At 36.8% G+C, this 17848-nt stretch overlaps 1 protein-coding gene across 1 annotated transcript; it reads left to right on the top strand.

Annotated features, from left to right (window-relative positions):
• The first annotated feature begins 761 nt into the window (after positions 1–761).
• METAP2 (methionyl aminopeptidase 2) lies at positions 762–17420 on the top strand. Its single transcript, XM_019474037.1, has 10 exons — positions 762–864; positions 4195–4260; positions 4603–4705; positions 9783–9944; positions 11691–11872; positions 11957–12051; positions 12138–12234; positions 12748–12851; positions 15351–15466; positions 16632–17420. Exons 1-10 carry the CDS (start codon positions 783–785, stop codon positions 16882–16884), a joined length of 1260 nt encoding a protein of 419 aa, XP_019329582.1. The 5' UTR covers positions 762–782; the 3' UTR covers positions 16885–17420.
• The last annotated feature ends 428 nt before the right edge of the window (positions 17421–17848 follow it).

A 17848-nucleotide genomic window follows, 5' to 3' on the forward strand; every position in this document is an offset into this window, starting at 1 on the left:
GGCAGCGGGCGGCTGGGGGTGGCTAAAGGGTCCTGCCGCGCGGGGCGCGGGCAGGGTGATGGGCGCCGCCGAGGCCGCTGTCCCAGCCCGTGGCGGCTGTGTGGGCTGAGGGGGATCCCCTCGGCGAGGAGGGGGCTGGCGGGTGCTGGGAGGATGCTGCTGCCGTTCGGCACCAGGGAAGCTGGGCCGAGGGAAGTCCTCCCTGCTCCGGTGCGCGCAGGAGAAGCCACCCCATCCCTCATCCCCTCCTATGCCCTGAGGGGGGAAAGGCGTAAGACTGCTGCTGTAAAAGTCATCCCGCATGATGGAGTCTCTGTACACCTCCCAAGTTCTCTGAGAGAGCCAGAGCAAGTCTGGGCAAATAACGTAAAGAAACTACGGTTTGGGTTTGTTTTAGCAGGCTAGCAGTTAGTGATGATCATGCTGTGCGTTTATAATTATCTACTTCACGCCCATATTATCTCACAAGAGCAGGCTGCTGCAGTGGCAAGAAGAATTAGTTATTCTGGCAAAAAAAAAAGTAATCAGAAGTGTCTGGATAATGCTACCTTTAAACGCAAGTTTCAATAGCAGTACCTGTCACTGTAGTGCCCTACAATCTTACACATTGGGTCTGCTTTTAAAAAAAAAATAAAAAGCAGCACATGCTCTGGTATCTGTAGGATGAGTACCGCATAATATTTCTATAAAGTTTTGGGGGCTGTTGTTTACTAACGTGGAGCTGTCCTTTTACTGTAAGCCATACTTTAATTTTACAAACAGGACAAGAAACAGATAAAGAAATGGAAGGTGCTCTTGATGATGTAGCAAAACAGTTGGATAAACAAGCACTGGAGGAGAAAGAAAAAGATGATGATGATGAAGGCAAGTGTAACTTATCTTTTCTCTTGACATTTCCAGTTTCAACTTGTTTCCTAGACTCCCATTTTAACAAACCTTTACAGATGCCTTTTGGGTTTGGTTGGTTTTTGTTGTTTTTTTTTGCTTGGGAGAGTTGAGATGCAACTATATATACTTTTCACTTTTTTGGCAACAGTTTAGCTGTCACACATCCATATATATAAAAAATACCAGGGATAACAGCTTTGTTAAAGCTTCTTGTTTTCAAGGACCTTATTACTGCAGGAAAATGTTTAGTTTAAGATAAGGTAAACTATAAATCATTCTCACTTGCATTACCGTGGTCAGTATAAATTTATGTTCCAAATTATGTCTCTTATTCTTGGCTTAGAACAAAAAATACAGAGAAAATTTTAAGGGAGCATTTTAATTAATAGAAGGTCTTAGAGTCTTTACCAGTAACTTGAAACCTGTTCATCTGTAATCCTAATTTTTCATTAAAACTGAACTGGGGAGAGATTAATACACAAGCAAGGCATATACCTTGTTGCTTGTGCTATGCAGTTGATGTTCTAAGCAAGTGCCTTGGAAGTGTCCGGTATTGAAATCCAGGCTGGATGCATCTTTTCTGTAGGAATATCAGATAAAAATGCTGTATTTCCTTTGTTTTGATGAGTGATTCTCTATAGAAATGGACATTTAATAAAATACATTTGTTAAGTTAGTAATTTAGTTTCCTTCTTGTGAATTATCATTTAAAGTTAGTTCAGCACCCTAAAATGGTTCTTACTGTTCTGCTTAGAAATCTTCTTAGTTGACTATTGCTGGAATTCATCATTCCAGAATTTAATTTAGTAAAGTATATACAGAAGTTTAAAAAAATGAAATAAGTGTGCTGGGATATATAAAATTACAAGTAAATTGATCTTTGAACATCATTAATCTATATACAGCATCCACTTTTATGCAGTTACTTTCCATAGAAGTATATTCTGATGGATTATTTGTTTTACGGTGTATTTCAGGTTATGGAGTTGAAAGATCATTAATACAATATGTGCTTTGCCAACTAAAATAAGAAGTATGAGGAGGATAGTGAAAACTTTTATACAGTGAAAAAAAATCTTTGAAAATTATTAGAATAGTTATAGTTCCATCTCAGGAGAAATAACATTGTTAGTTGCAGATCAAGTGCTGTGTTCTTTTATGCTTTTTACAGTATTAGCAATTAGTATTACAGTATTAGAAAGTATAAAAAAAATATGAAGTGGTGCTATCACTGAAATAATAATCTTCCTTTTTTCCACATATCAGACTTGGATGTGTTTTTGGAAAAACAATAATATTTTTGCAGAAAAATAAAAATTGCTCTAAGTTTTTTGAAGACAACTGTGTGTTCTTGCTTATACTGGGTTCTCATCACTTGCCATCTTAATTGTGTAGTTTCAGAGGTGTTGCTTAAGACATGGTGCTGCATTAGATTAAAACCAATAAAATACCTACACACACCCCCCTTTTTTTTTTTCCCCCCCCTTGATAAGCCCATAACTGAGTGGCCTCAGAAATGAGACTGTGTACCTTTTGAAATCTGGGAGAGATTAGGAAGTTTTCTTCAGATTTCCATTGCAGTGTTAAAACATGCTGATAGATAATATTTTTGCATGATATTAGGCTAAGTTATTAAACAGCTATACCAAAATGGCATAAGGTTGGGCTTCAGTTTTGCAAAGATCTTAAATTGCTTTTCTGCTGAAAATTTTTTTCATTACCAGCTAAATAACCTGAAGACAAACAGGGTATTGGTCAGATGCAGTAGTTATGTTTCTGGCAGCACAGTTAGTCTGCAGCAGTCTTCAAGGACGTGAAAGCATAGGCCCGGTTAGTTTGGCTTGCAGTTGGCATATTCACGTGCAGTGATGTATGAAAAAGTCACAATAAGCAGATAGCAACCGTGACAACATTTAAGAAATGCTGTACTTTTTTCGCAGTTTAGGCCTAGCGTTTTAATAAAACAAATCCGAAAATCACTTGGTGAACAAACTGGAGTCACATCTAATTCATTTCTTGATGAGTGGTTTGAGCACAGCTCAAGGTCAAGAGAAATGTCGCAAAGTTACCACATTTTGAAGAAATTCATATGCACTGTTAAGGATTTTTGGCTGCCTATGAAATATGGATTAATGGAGAATCTGGTAGGCTGGACTACGTTGTAGTTACACTAGTAGTACAAGTTATACTTGCAATTTTTTACAAAAAATTAAAATAAGATACTTAATGCCAAAATGAGCTGGGGAGGGGCAGGGGTGACACACTACTGAAATTTGCCCCAGCTGCAGGATTATAGCAGTCACTACGACATAAAAATGGGGATGACGCTGACCATCATGAGAGGCTTGAAATCTAGTGACTGGAACAACTGGTCAGTGTTGTGGTTTGGTTTTGGTTTTAAATAAATGAGCAAATACAAGTTTCTGTATAAATGCATTCAAAATGGCAGTGCTTTGACTTGATTCTAAAAGTTCTTTCAATTTTACTTTTCACTTTGGATAAAAATAAATGTTCTAAATGTAGATGACTAGTACTTACCCATTTTTAAATGAACTTGTGGTTAGGTCCAGAAGGTTTAGTTAGATGGTATCGCATTAGATAAATACTTCATTGTGTATGAAGTAACTAAGCATTAAATGTAGCCACACGTGAAGTCCATGGGGTTACTGTCAACTCCCAAATGTGACTTCAACATGGTGTGGCCGATTCTTGGTGCTTACATGCTGTGCTCTCTGAAAACCTCCCACTGGTACTTCCCACACGCAGTGGTTTTGCTCAGTGCTGGTTGTGACTTTCCCTGTTGTCTCCAGATTAAACTTGTCCTGACCTAAATGCTGTCATCTTTACTTGTTTGGGTTTTTTATCTTTCCAGATGCATTAAGTTCCTTTAGCTGAAGCATCAGAAGATGGTTTGAAGCAGTAGTTTCTAGCTTTTTGTTAGCTGTTGCGTCTAATACAGTTCTCTCTCACGCCCTCCCCCAACCCCAGGCATCTTTTTGGGTGAATTGAGAATAGAGGAATTTGGAGTAGGACTTTCTGAAAACTCTTTCCCTGAGCTGCTTTTTTTCTCCATTTGGTGATATGTTTAAGTCATCAACTTTAGAAAGTATTTTCTTAGGTCTGTGTTTGGTGTAGCGACTGCAAATGCTAATGGTTTCGTGGCAGCTTCTAGCTGTCTTTTAATCCATTAAGTTCTGTTGTGAAAGAAGTGTTTCCAGATAGTCCAGATGGTTTTGTGTCTTGTTCAAAATTATTTGGTTCTTTAAGGTTATTTTATGTTCACCTGAGCACTTTTCTTTCCTGTAGATGGAGAGGGTGAAGGAGATGGAGCAACAGGGAAAAAGAAGAAGAAGAAGAAAAAGAAGAAAGGACGTAGGTATCAAGCACAAAAGTAAAGATAGACTGCATGAATGTTTGGTATAAGCATGTGTAAGTGCTGTTCTTGGCAGTTGAAACAAATTTTGGCGTGCAGTTTGGGTTTGTAGGCTAAGTCTGGCTGACTCTTCTTCTTTCTGGTATCCCTGAATGCCACCTTGAGCATTGGCCAAATAAAGTCATTTGAGGGCATTGTGATAGGATGTTGTCTTGGTAGAAGCCCAAATTCTAGTAAGGGGATCTTAAATAACTTGTGCTGTTTAACTTTTATGGTTGAAATAAGATACTTAGTATTTCCAGTGTACCATATGTAAAACTTTCTTAAATTATACTCAACAGCTAAGGTCCAGACAGATCCACCTTCTATTCCAATATGTGATCTATTTCCTAGCTACATATTCCCGAAGGGAGAAGAATGTGAATACCCACCAACACAAGATGGGTGAGTGTTTTAAGCTTAAAAAATAAATGCTGTAATGTACTTTTCCTTTTTTTTTTTTTTTTTTTTTATTAAAACTGGATCATCTAAGAACTTAATGAATAGAAGTCTTCAGGCTATAAATGTTCCTCCTTCCCTACACTTTTAGTTAAGGTGTAGCCTGTATGAGCAGAATTGCCATGAGGTAGGGGACCTTGAGACGCAGGGGACCAACAGGATTTCAGTAGGCAGCTTGTAAAAAAACAAAACCAAACAAAAAAAACCAAACAAAAAAACCCCCTGAATTAGAACTGAATGAAGGTTTAAAATTTAGGGACATGAGACACTGTTATGCAGCAGTTTTGGTGGCATCTAGATGTCAACTTCTTGTTATTCTTATTTATTTTTTGGTAGAAACATGTCAATCTCAGAGTATGAGACAGTTTAATTTAAAAGTCTAAGTGGTATATTCTGCACTTTGCTTCTCTCTGTTTGTATGAATATATAGTTATAATAACCTAAACTGTTTTTTATAATTCATAGTGACGTGGGAATAATACGCAATTTTACTAAACGAGCAACAGCTTCTAGTGGTTTTCTTGAACAGACATCTGCATCCTTATGTTTTCATTGTGTACTACTATTTCCTTATGCTTTCTTAAGAACTAGGATATACCGGCTTGGCTGAGTTTCCTGATTTTTTTCTTACATGATGTGTAGTGGAACATCATGTTTTACTTGGGGTGAGGGGTGTGGCATGGAATTAGCTTGAACTGCATGAAAATCTGAATGAAAAAAACAAGTATTACTGAAAACTTCCCAGGAAGTTTTGAATCAAAACTCTGGAAAAAAAAAAGTTTAAACCAAAGCGGGGGGGGAAGTAGATATTTATATTTCTGAAAGCATTGTTTAGCTTTCAATTACTTTTTTTCCAGAATCAAATTACTTTGAAACTTTTATTAGTTGTTTAAAGTCAATGCCTGTTTCTCAGAGTGTAAGCAACATAGTTAAGCGTCTAGTACATCCTATAAATTGTGTTCCCATATTCACAGATAATTTAGTTTCATTTTTGAGAGATTAAAATTTGGTTTTGAGGAAGCCTTTTCTTCTTTTTAAGGACTACAGTTTGATCATATTTATTTATAAATGACTGCCTTGTTTGTATGCACAATATTAGCATGCTAATGAAGGACTCTCACAGGGTAGTCCTGATGGGCTGATGCAGGAGTGATTCTTTCATGCTTAAGAGTTAAGTGTTTGTCTGTATATGCATATGTCATGTTCAGGACATCATTTAAGCAATTCAGGAAATCAGATTATAAATATCTTAAGCATGTTCGTAGTTCATTAACAAATGACACACTATTTTTACACCTCTGTTACGTATCCAGCTATTGAAGATTAAATGTTTTACTCTGGGTTTGCTACTATTTATTTGGAAGGGGAAACAAACCCCACAAAACAACAAAACCAAACCACCTTTTCTAACAGGATTTAAGTGGGGCATCTTTTCTGTACCAAGAATGTTCTGCTATGGAAGAATATACTCTTCTAAGGAACCTGAAATATTTGCTTAAACAAATTATATAAAGAAACTACATGCTTAGTTTTGTTCCTAATTTAAAATATTAACTCTTATGATGCTATTTTCGCATTTCATAACATAAGCAGCTACTTAAATTAGTAGCTGACATGAACGCTTGGATATTTCCTATTCCAAATAATAGTTTCATTTTATATATTGGTGAAGCGTTTTTGTGCCGCTTCTCTTATTCGTGCTGAGGTCAGTAGGTCTTTGATTTATTTTTTTTTTTTTTTTAAAGAGTTGCACTTCTAATCTTAACTCTTAATGCACATGCTTTCTAAAGTTATCTCTCATCAAACCTGGAATTTGTGTTTTGTGCAGGAAGTTGAACTGGAAGTGGGTGTCATTCAATTTTCAAAATTGCAGCGAATCAGTTCTTATAAAAATATCAAAGCTCAAAGCTTGTATATCTCGTGTATTTAGTTGTGTTTTAAGGCTTGTGTTTTTTGTTGAAGACACCTGAATTTGAAATGATGCAACAGGGAGGGCAGAAAAACTCTAAGCGATATTTCATGATACACTGAGTTTTCTCACGTGGGATTTAGTGCTTTATTTTCGCATTTCATAACATAAGCAGCTACTTAAATTAGTAGCTGACATGAACGCTTGGATATTTCCTATTCCAAATAATAGTTTCATTTTATATATTGGTGAAGCGTTTTTGTGCCGCTTCTCTTATTCGTGCTGAGGTCAGTAGGTCTTTGATTTATTTTTTTTTTTTTTTTAAAGAGTTGCACTTCTAATCTTAACTCTTAATGCACATGCTTTCTAAAGTTATCTCTCATCAACCTGGAATTGTGTGTTTTGTGCAGGAAGTTGAACTGGAAGTGGGTGTCATTCAATTTTCAGGGGAAAAAATTGCAGCGAATCAGTTCTTATAAAAATATCAAAGCTGTTCGTCTGTATATCTCGTGTATTTAGTTGTGTTTGAAGGCTTGCCTTTTTTGTTGAAGACACCTGAATTTGAAATGATGCAACAGGGAGGGCAGAAAAACTATAAGCGATATTTCATGATACACTGATTTTGTTAAAGTGGGATTAAGGAATTCTTGTCCCTACCTGCTTGTTTCTGCCCTTGTGCTTTTATCTGGGTTAAAATAATCTGGGGGAGTTATTTTCTGGAATTCTTATCTTTGATCACTAAAATCTAGTTTACAGCACAATCCTGTAAAGATTTGTACTAGTGAAAACTGGGGCTGTGAACTGGAGTGAAAAGATGGGAACAAGTGGCTTGGAGCAAGAGGTGAACTTCTTAAGCTGATTTATGTGGTAGCCAGCACATTAGGAAACTGTCTTCAGAAAAGCTTGCTAGCCCATCTGCCTGTCAGAGGACCTGATGTTTGGTGTGAGACCTTTATCTGATCAATTGATTTTTCACATGTCCTGAAGTGTTTAGGCCCAAGCAGGATTTCTTGTCACCTCGTTTCCGGAGATCCCAGCTGGCAGCGGTGCAGCTTTGGCAGCAAAATGCTTTGGGTCTGATACAGTATTTTTAAATGTAGAGGCTATTTTGTCCCCCAGTTGTTTTGCATGGAGTGACTATATGCTGAAGTACAGTAGGGTACAGTGAGGTTGGCTTTCTGCCAGTTTGCTGGAGTTTGCACTTAAGTCCGTGACTGATGGCAGAGCAGCTGCCCAGACTCTGTCGGCAGCTCTTGCTACCGGAGGGTATTCCCTGCTGGAATCCAGAGCAGTCTGAAAGGATTCTCAAGTCACTCTCCCCACTGTTTTTATGCAGTACACCTTTTCTATCTTCTTGTTCCATGACTACTGTGCTGGCAGTAGTCCAATTTCCAAGTGCAGTAAGAAGACTCCAGTGTTGCAGCTTGTTGCTTTTTTTTTTTGGTGGAATTTACCAGTGTTAAGGCAAATTCTAAGAGTAGTATGTGTGATGCTTGCTATTGGAGTGAGAAAACTGCTCAGAAGAGTAAGCATGGGATTTCTCCTTTGCACTGTTGTTACTTTATCTGAAAAGGAGCAGGAAGTTCAAGGGAAACAAGCAAAAGGGTCTCAAAATACTTGGATCCTCTGGTCATCCTGAGAAAAATTTTATGGAATAGCCTGTTATCCTTCTTTATCTTGTCAACTTTGCTTTAGGATTGCAGGCCTCTTAACACTGTATAAATACTCAGTTCAAAATACAGCAAAATTGCAGGGCATAGTTTCTTGGCTCACTCATACCTGTTTTTTGGCTGTGAAGGAAGCTCTTAGAGTGGAGCCAAGTTACATGCCTGTGAAACAGGTAAGTAGCTACACTGTTAGATTTCAAAAAGTAATCCTTTCACTCTGCATATTCAGTTGTTTGCTTACAATCAGCTCATGTACATAAAGGTAAAAGTTAATTTCTAAATTTGGAAGCTTTGGTGTAGTTCAGCATCTTTGGTCCATCTTGTCCATCATCCCTTTTCTTTTATGACCCACCTACCAGGATGTGCAGCTATGTATTGTTTTTAGTAGTATTTGCCCTGCATAGCATGTACAGAGTTCTTTGAGTTATCGCTAGAGTTTTTTGCATCATTACAGGGCTCCAGCTTCACCGTTTGAAGGGTATCTCTACTTTGTAGTCAGGAGAGTTAAATCTTTTAGTCTTTTAGTTAAGTTCTGACAGTTGCTGGAGTGCTTAAATTACTTTTTTGTTTGTTTGTTTGCTTTCTTGGAACCTTAGTTGTATGGTTTCTTGCATAATAAAAAATATATTCAAAACTAATCTTATATTTAGTCTTGTATTGAAAATTATTCTTGTATTTGTTCTATGAACCTACCGAAGAGTCAAAGTGAGTAGTATTCTCCTGGAACAAATGTTAATTCACCATCCAGCAAATTCAGAAAGTAACTTCCTGGCATGTGTCATAGTTACTATACACTGTGCTAGGTGTTATTACCTAAATATTCTGAGGATGAGCACAAGTAATACTGGAACTGCAAGCTCTTAAATTTTGAAGGAGCTTATTGTCTCTGTCAGTAACAGTTTCTGGGCCAAGTAGCTATACTACAGTGCTGAGATTCATCTCTCTACAGGAAGAGCACTGTCTGAATAAGTAAGATTGTGCAAAAAATAAACTCTTTGCATGAGCAGAGCATGTTGCCCTGCTAAACTCAAGGTGGAATTGCAGGCATTGATATGAATTTTATATGCCTGTTCTGTTTTTTTGAAAAGTATTATGCATCCTGCAAGCACACTGCTTCTCTGGGCTTTTGGGAGGGTTGGGAGGTAAGGCTTTTGAAAATGTAAAAGGAATAATATGGTTCATGGTCTAACTGAGTTAAATTTCTACGTATACATAATTTTTTTTTTTTTTTTGCTGCAATGTTACTGCCTTTCACAGGTGCCAGTCTGTGGTGCTGATATATTTTTATAGGCTTCCTTTATTCTGAAAATTTTATAAGTCAGGATCATTTCTGTTGCACAGGGAAATGTAGGCCTGACTGGTTAATAAACACTTTGCAGGCTTTAGACAGAAATTGTAATGACTACTGTGTTTATAGTAATTTTTCATGACATCCTTTATTTTGAAGGCGAACTGCTGCTTGGAGAACAACTAGTGAAGAAAAGAAAGCACTAGACCAAGCCAGTGAGGAAATCTGGAATGATTTTCGGGAGGCTGCAGAGGCACACAGACAAGTGAGGAAATACGTTATGAGCTGGATAAAACCTGGAATGACAATGATAGAAATCTGGTGAGGACGCAGATCTTCTCAAAGACCTCTGCTGTAGATTTTTCTTCTTTCTCCAGAGGGGGAGGGATTTAGTCTCAATTTTGTGTGCTTAATTGATTGTGTCACGAGTGTTGGGATTTCTGTTTGAAGTATACAACTAATATCCCCAATTATTTCCTTTAAGTTTCCTCTTACAACATATTCTTAGCTTATGCAGCTTTACAGGGCCTGGGATCATAGTGAATTTCAAACTAAGCTTTCAGTTCTGCTCACTTATTTTGAGCACATGCTTGATTTTAATGTTCTGTGCCCTGGCTACTCTTGCACGTAAGTTCTGCAAGCAGTGCTTAGAGAAGCAGCAATAGCGGTAGTAAACATCCTGGCTTTTGCAAGAATTGTCAGTGAAATGCTATGTGGATAAGCAATGCAGGTGCAGTCTGAGGCTGGGAGTGGGCGAAGAGGCATAAAAACAGCATGGCTGTGTACTCAGTCCAGGGCAGAAAGATTTTGTCTATATTTAGTCTTCACTGACTGATGTTTCTGGAGAAACACAGTGTTTCTTTGTGGTGTTCTCAGTTGATAATCCATTTGCTCAGTTATTTCTTAAGATAAACATGAGTTTGATTAAGGTAAAGTTTAAAGAAATAATTAGCCTGGACTGATTCTCTTGACTCTTCCAACTATTCCTTTTTCTGTCCTTCAGTTTATATAGACGAAATGTCTGCTGTCCAAGTACTGCACTGATCCAGGACAGTTTAGCTTCCAAAATCAGGCGCTTTCAGCCTGATATGACTGAGGACTGTGACAAGAGTAGGATAGTAAGAAAGCTAATCAGAGCTGATCCCCAAGGTAATTGTGCGAGGATAACGGAAAGAAATAATATGCCATCAGGGGAAGTGGAAGAAAGACAGCTGCCTTAATAATCACTAGTCTGGCTGAAACAAATCTGTCATATTGAATTATGACAGTTTGACTGTTATAAGTTGTTTTGAGAAAATTATTGCTTTTCTTCCTAAAGTACCTCAGGCTATGGGGACTTGTCTATTAAAATAAGCTCTCTTCTTTTTCCAGATTGCTCTGAGTGAATAGCTTTCTTAAATAAAAACAGAGTATGGTGCACTGATGTGAGCTGCAGTTTACATCACTCACTGCCACTATAGGAGTATGCACTGGTGGACATCTATCTGTAGCTTTCCAGTAGCTAACAGCTCGAGAGTAGACAAAAAACAAGAACAAATGCTAGTCTCATAAGGTTTTATTTTATCACAGTTATCGCTTAAATTAAAAAAAAAAATATTATCCTTCTTTAATTAGAATTTTTTTTAATAAATGAGAGGACTATACTATTGCCTTTTTTCTTTTTTTTTTTTTTCCTTTTAAATCCCAGTAATTGAAAAAATGCATTTAATTTGCCTAAACTTTAGTTGTATAACCTCTGCTGCTCAGGAAGAATGGGTTAAATGTAGCTTGTAAAGGATGGATATTTTACACTTAGAGTAAAAACACTAGTGAAGTACTCAATTTTGCCTGAGAAAGAGTAGAAGAAACAACACCAAGAACTGAAGAATATTATGTTGTACTTACGTTTTCCAGTCTAGGGTCTCCTTCTAGTTAGCATACAAGTAGTTTAAGATTTCAAATTAAAACATTCACTTGAATATTTTTCTGAGGTTTTGTTCTTGCATTGATTTATTTGAAGTCAACATAAGAAATATTAATGACAACTGTTATGTTCTTTTTTTCTTCTCCCTCCCCTCTGCCTTTTAGTGAAAAACTAGAAGACTGCTCACGTAAGCTGATAAAGGAAAATGGTTTAAATGCAGGTCTTGCATTTCCTACTGGGTGCTCTCTGAATAATTGTGCCGCCCACTACACTCCCAATGCTGGAGATCCAACAGTCCTGCAGTATGATGATATTTGCAAAATAGATTTTGGGACACATATTAGTGGTTAGTTTTTATTTGTGAATTAAAACTTTGAGAACATTCTTCAGTGCAAAGACTATGAAGCTAATTAACTTCTGCTGATTTCAGGTCGTATTATTGACTGTGCTTTTACAGTCACATTCAATCCAAAATATGACAGACTATTACAAGCTGTAAAGGATGCCACAAATACTGGAATAAAGGTACGATCATTATGTAAGTCATTTACCAAGTCTTTTACAGTAATCTTTGCAATTATTTTCCATTTATATTTGCACTTTATTTTCAGTGTGCTGGAATAGATGTACGTCTCTGTGATGTAGGGGAGGCCATACAAGAAGTTATGGAGTCTTACGAGGTTGAAATTGATGGCAAAACATACCAAGGCAAGTTCTTGTCTTTATATAAGGATAGGTGCTCTTAGAGTATATATATTTGTACAAATATTGATTTATTTGTATTCTATTGAAAAGACCTCTGTACTAGAAGTATGGTATGAGTGACTTGCATAAATATGTGTTTCTGGCTGGCTTGCCATTCCTCTGGAGGAATGTTCTTGGTTTATCCTTCCAAGTATTGTATTTTTAACAGATAAGATGAAGGCTGAACAACTGTTTCAAAATGTACAAATGATTTGATACCTGCTGTTTGGCTTTGTTAATAAACTTTTGTTACTGTTGGAGTTGCTAGTCTTTAATAATGAAGTTTTGATATAGCATGCAAAACTAACTTGTGTCTTGGCTGGAACTCGTACAAGATGTGTGGATAGTTTTGTGTTTAGTTCTTCTGCACTATGAGTAGTCACTATTGTACTTTCAGTAGGAGCTAACAAACCAAATTGCTTTAAAGGGTTTAACATGTTAGGAAATTGCCTGTAATATTAATGTTTTCTTCAAAAGTGAAACCAATTCGCAATTTGAATGGACACTCAATTGGGCCATATAGGATACACGCTGGAAAAACGGTGCCCATTGTGAAAGGAGGAGAAGCCACAAGAATGGAGGTAAATGGAGTTCTTAAACCTTTCTGTTAAGTTTCCCCAACTATCGCTGCAAGGATAGTATTTCCTGTGCGGTCCTAATGTGTAGTATTTGTGATCCTGGTGGATAGTAGCAGCAGAGGAAAAACTTTGCTGTACTTTGTTCCTGTAAAGGAGTGATCACTCTTGTTTCATCTCCTTGGCTTCTCCATTTAGCCCTGGAGTGTTCTGGTATCTAACGCTTTCTGAAATTGAAGCCTTGGAACCCTGCTATTTAAAAAAAAAAAAACAAAAAAAAACCCAACAAAAACCAACCAAAAAACCAAACAAACCCAAACCCACTAAACAACAAAAAAACCCCCGTTGAAATCTGAATGGCCTTAGTGATGCTTATAGAAACTTCTGTGTATTTATTTCTCAATGTGTATACGTTACTTAAATGCAGTGTTGGAATGTTGCACTTAGGAGCAGGGAAAAGGACAGGAATTCAGATTTTGGGGTGAACTTGAGGGACCAGAGTTTTCCTGAAAGGTGTTTGGACTTGCCAGTCATTGACACTTTCCTTGTTTGTTCACTCTGTAATTAAAAAGAGAAAATAACAATCTTCTCTTGCTCAGGTAATTCTTGAGAAATACTTCTGTAGTGTTGTAGCTTTGGATGACTTCTTGCTAGTACAGTTGGACATGACATCTTTCTTGAAAAGCTTCCAGTGCAGTTTTTCTTTGCAGATACAAAATAATTAAGCATATTTCTAGTTAATGTGAGATTCAGGTGAAAGGTGGTGTTTGAATAGTGTTTTGGAGCAGGGGAAGAGAAATTGTTGTACATGTGGCAAACTATACCAGTCGGAAAGGCAGTATTAAAATATGTAACCTGAGATTTAGCCACCATTTTTATGTAAGCTTGTGTTCTAACAAGATAAGAAGGCTTATTTAAAAGATTGGTAATGACATAAGAAGCTTTTAATTTCATTCTAAGCCTGATCACTGATCAGCACTGATCACTAGCAAGCGTAAATAAGTAACTAGTAAGAGTTAATAAGACTTCTAAGAGCTGAATAGGGGCAGGTGTGGTTTGGACAGGATTGTATTTTGAGGTAGGCTCACTCTCATCACCCAAAACTTGTATCATAATTGTTGATCACCTTGTTAACGATGTGAGCAAAAAAACAAAGTTTTAACTATCATTTATCTACAGGAGTATGCAAAGGGATTAAAGAGTATTGGAAAAGGAAGGTAGAAAAAGCTCGTGTGCTCTTGTTTTGGCTTAGTGAATGGTTAGGACTTGTATATCATCCATCATCAGTATATTACTAGCATAAAACTTGTGTTCTTTAAGCAAATCTTACTTAAAGATTTCAGAGCTTTGAGATTGTTTTAACTGAATATCCACTGGGGAGAAGACATTTTTTAATTTCTTCAGCTTCTGTAGGTTACTTAGGACACAATCCTACATCGTTAAAGACAGTGAGTTTTGCCAATGAAGAATGTGGAGCATAGCCAAGCTCTTACTGTACTGTGCTAATTATAGTATCGAACTGCAATCCACTGAGTTTTTATGACTGAAATACAGCCTCTGACGATCCTTATTCTGAAAAAGTGGGTGTAAAGTGAATTTTTTTGTGGCATTGTGTGGGGGTTTTTGTGGTTTTGTGTTTTGTCTTTTTTAAATGAAATCAGTTTAATATTCAGGGGTATCTTTAAGAGTTTGTCTTGAATTTGAAGCCTGTGTTACTGCTTTTCATGTGGCTTCTTATTTTTGGGTTGTGACTTTCAAAGTAGCTTAATAAACTGAAAAACCCAGCTCCCGCTGTCCGTTGATGTTTGATGCCCTATCTTGTTAAGTCCCTTTCACAGTCCTACCATTAAGGAGATGTGAATGCACTTGGCAGAAATGAGTTTATATAATGGCATTTCAGTATGTTCTTGGCTAGAATTTTGATAATGCCCTTGCAGATATATATCACCTTCATTTCTTGAAGAAATTCATCTTGTGGAGTGGAAATGAGCAGGTTAAGGGTTTATACTAGCAGCTGTTACCAGAAAATTCTTGCAGAAATTGGGCAGAAAGTTCTTCAGTGCAGTAAGTCTCTGTAATCAACATCTATTTGCTATGTCTAAACTATAAATTTCCTAGGACTTCTATCTGACTAGCAAAGGAGAATTACTTCCAGTTAGCAAATGTTTTGCAGCAGAATGTAGTTTCTTAGCTATGTTAGATGTATGCTTTGACAATGTTTTAACTGCAATGACTTTGAGAAATTTTGACTAGAAACATGCTGATATTTATGGCTTGAAACAAATAAAGTGGTACTAACATAAATAGCTGATGATTTGGAGATGTCTGTAACTTTACTGTGTGAAATCTCCATATTGAATTTTTCTCTGCATTGATTTGGTGATTGAATCTATTCACATTTAATTACTTGTATTCAGAAGTTGTTATACTGAGATCGTTATATCAGAATGGCCCAATGTCATTTATTTTCATATTGCAACATGTTCCCTTTTTTTCTCTCCTTAGGAAGGTGAAGTATATGCTATAGAAACCTTCGGTAGCACAGGAAAAGGTGTTGTTCATGATGATATGGAGTGTTCTCATTATATGAAGAACTTTGATGTTGGGCATGTGCCAATAAGGTTGGATTTTGATTTTTTTTTTGTCGGTATATTGTGCTAGAGCTACCGTCCTTTTAGAGTTCAAATTTGATACAATACAGGTTCTTCACTAATTAATAAGGCTGTCAGAGGACTCAAAGGGTGGTGTTAGCAATGTTCTTGTTATGAAATGTGCTCTGATTGTAAATCTGGAACAATATGGGATTATTCCAAAGAATCTGGAAATGGACAAAATATGTCTTCAGAAATCTAGATTGTTTTTTAACAATCTTCCTATCATTAGTAATTTTTTATAATAATATATAGATTATGTTTGTATATTAGTATTTATATTAAATGTATAAAGCTATTCATGTCATCTGTTTTGTGTATATAGATATTTTGTGGGGTTTAAGTTCTTGTTTCAGCATATTGCTATAAAATGAAATCGATTTATTAATTTTTGGTTTTCACTGGGATTGCATTTTGGCATTTCTAGGAGTGCAACATATTTTCTGAAGTGAAGGCTATTATGGTTAGAAACATAGCAGGCAGACATGCCTTTCCAGATAGTTCTACTTTGTCTCCACAGAATGATCTAGTAATATGAAAAAGGCAAGGGGGTGGAGAATTAGCCTAAGGGTTGGAAAGGAACTGCTTATATTTGGAAATAAGTTTATTTCTTAGCAGATCTATAAGTCTCTAATTTTTATGCTTACGTATTGTAAGAAGGATGAATAAAAAGCTTACCAAGTATTTGACTTCAGAAGTAAAACTTTGGAGTTTTAAGCCAACAAGCTTACGCCTAAATTAGTTCAGCTTATTAACCACTTTGGATCAGGAAGAATTGTGGTTTTCTTTATAAAATGAATCGTCCTTTTATTATTTAAGAGAATGATTCCTGTCACTGCGTTTAGTTTTGCTTGCGTAGTTAGATGCAGATACGTTCACAATCTAACTTCCCCTATTTGAAATGGATGGCCAGTGTGTTTGGCAGCATTCAGATTTGTTTTGAAGGGTACCTTTTTGCAGGAGGAAAATGCGCTTGCTTTTGTGAACGGAACACCTGATTGGCGTAGAAAGACATCCCAGGATGTCTTGAAAGACCTTGAAATCTAACCTTTTTCTTAATTGGTGTGTTTTATTTCTGTAGTGAATGCTTGCTGGCGATACCTCTTTCTCAAACACGTTCTTCTTTTTTCTGCAGGCTTCCAAGAGCAAAACACTTGCTAAATGTTATCAATGAAAACTTTGGCACTCTTGCCTTCTGCCGCAGATGGCTAGATCGCCTGGGAGAGAGTAAATACCTAATGGCATTGAAGAACCTGTGCGACTTGGGTATAGTGGATCCATATCCTCCCTTATGCGACATCAAAGGCTCATACACAGCACAGTTTGAGCATACTATACTGTTGCGCCCAACGTGCAAGGAGGTTGTCAGCAGAGGAGATGACTACTAAACTCAAAGCCACCTCAGCACCTTTATACTCTAGGCTTTGTTGGAACATACTATACCAGAATTAATTTGCAACATATTGTCTGTTTTAACAGTGGACTGATGTAATACTTTCCGTATTTGGAAAGGAAGGAATTTAATCAAAGGCAAGTCTTCTAATGTAACTAACCGAGGAAAAAGCTTTCAGGCCTTTAGAAATATTTCAAAAGTTACTTATTTTTTTCTGTTCAGGGAAATACGTGCTATAAAGCTCAATTTTTAGTTTGGAATGAGTTACACATTTTGTTTCGAACATTTATGATAAAAGATGCTTTTCAAATATTTATATTACCATATTCCTACTTGAGTGCTTTGAATGACTACACCTGATTTCGGCGCCCAAGTCCTCTATGATATTGCCTTTTAAACTTCCTGGAATCCATTTTGTAAAAAATAAAGACAAATTTTCAGATCTAAAAATATATATACTTTTTAGAAGTCTGGTTATGATTCTGGTCAGGAGTCTGCTGGGAAACCGCTCTATTAAATATTTTACAAACTTGATTTGCCATTTCTTGTCTTGAAGCTGGACCTGTCTTACCCTTAATATGAAACTTTGCCTTTTAGTCCTTATTTACATAGCCTTGTCAGTGCTGGGATACAGGGCAAGAAGTCATCTCTTCACAGGACAGAATGTGACTTCAGTAGAGATGTGTGGTGTGATTTGTTTTTGAGAGTGCCAGTCTTCAGCTGAGACTTCAGCTGTATTTAGAACATGTCAAATGCATTTTGTGGTCTCTCTTGCCGATAATAGCAACATGCAACTTCGGGCTGCAGTCAACTGTGAACATTAGTATATAACCCTAGATATTCTTTGCCACTGGCATGCCCTTTTGCATGGAGTAAAATTCTCATTCGTGTGATTCCCAGTCTTCTTTAAGTACACATTAGACTGGACAAGTTGTGGGGACAATGAGAAGGTTAATTTA

This window comes from Aptenodytes forsteri, unplaced genomic scaffold (assembly GCF_000699145.1).
Source record: "Aptenodytes forsteri isolate BGI_AS27 unplaced genomic scaffold, ASM69914v1 Scaffold360, whole genome shotgun sequence".
In the NCBI taxonomy this organism is placed as follows: domain Eukaryota; kingdom Metazoa; phylum Chordata; class Aves; order Sphenisciformes; family Spheniscidae; genus Aptenodytes; species Aptenodytes forsteri.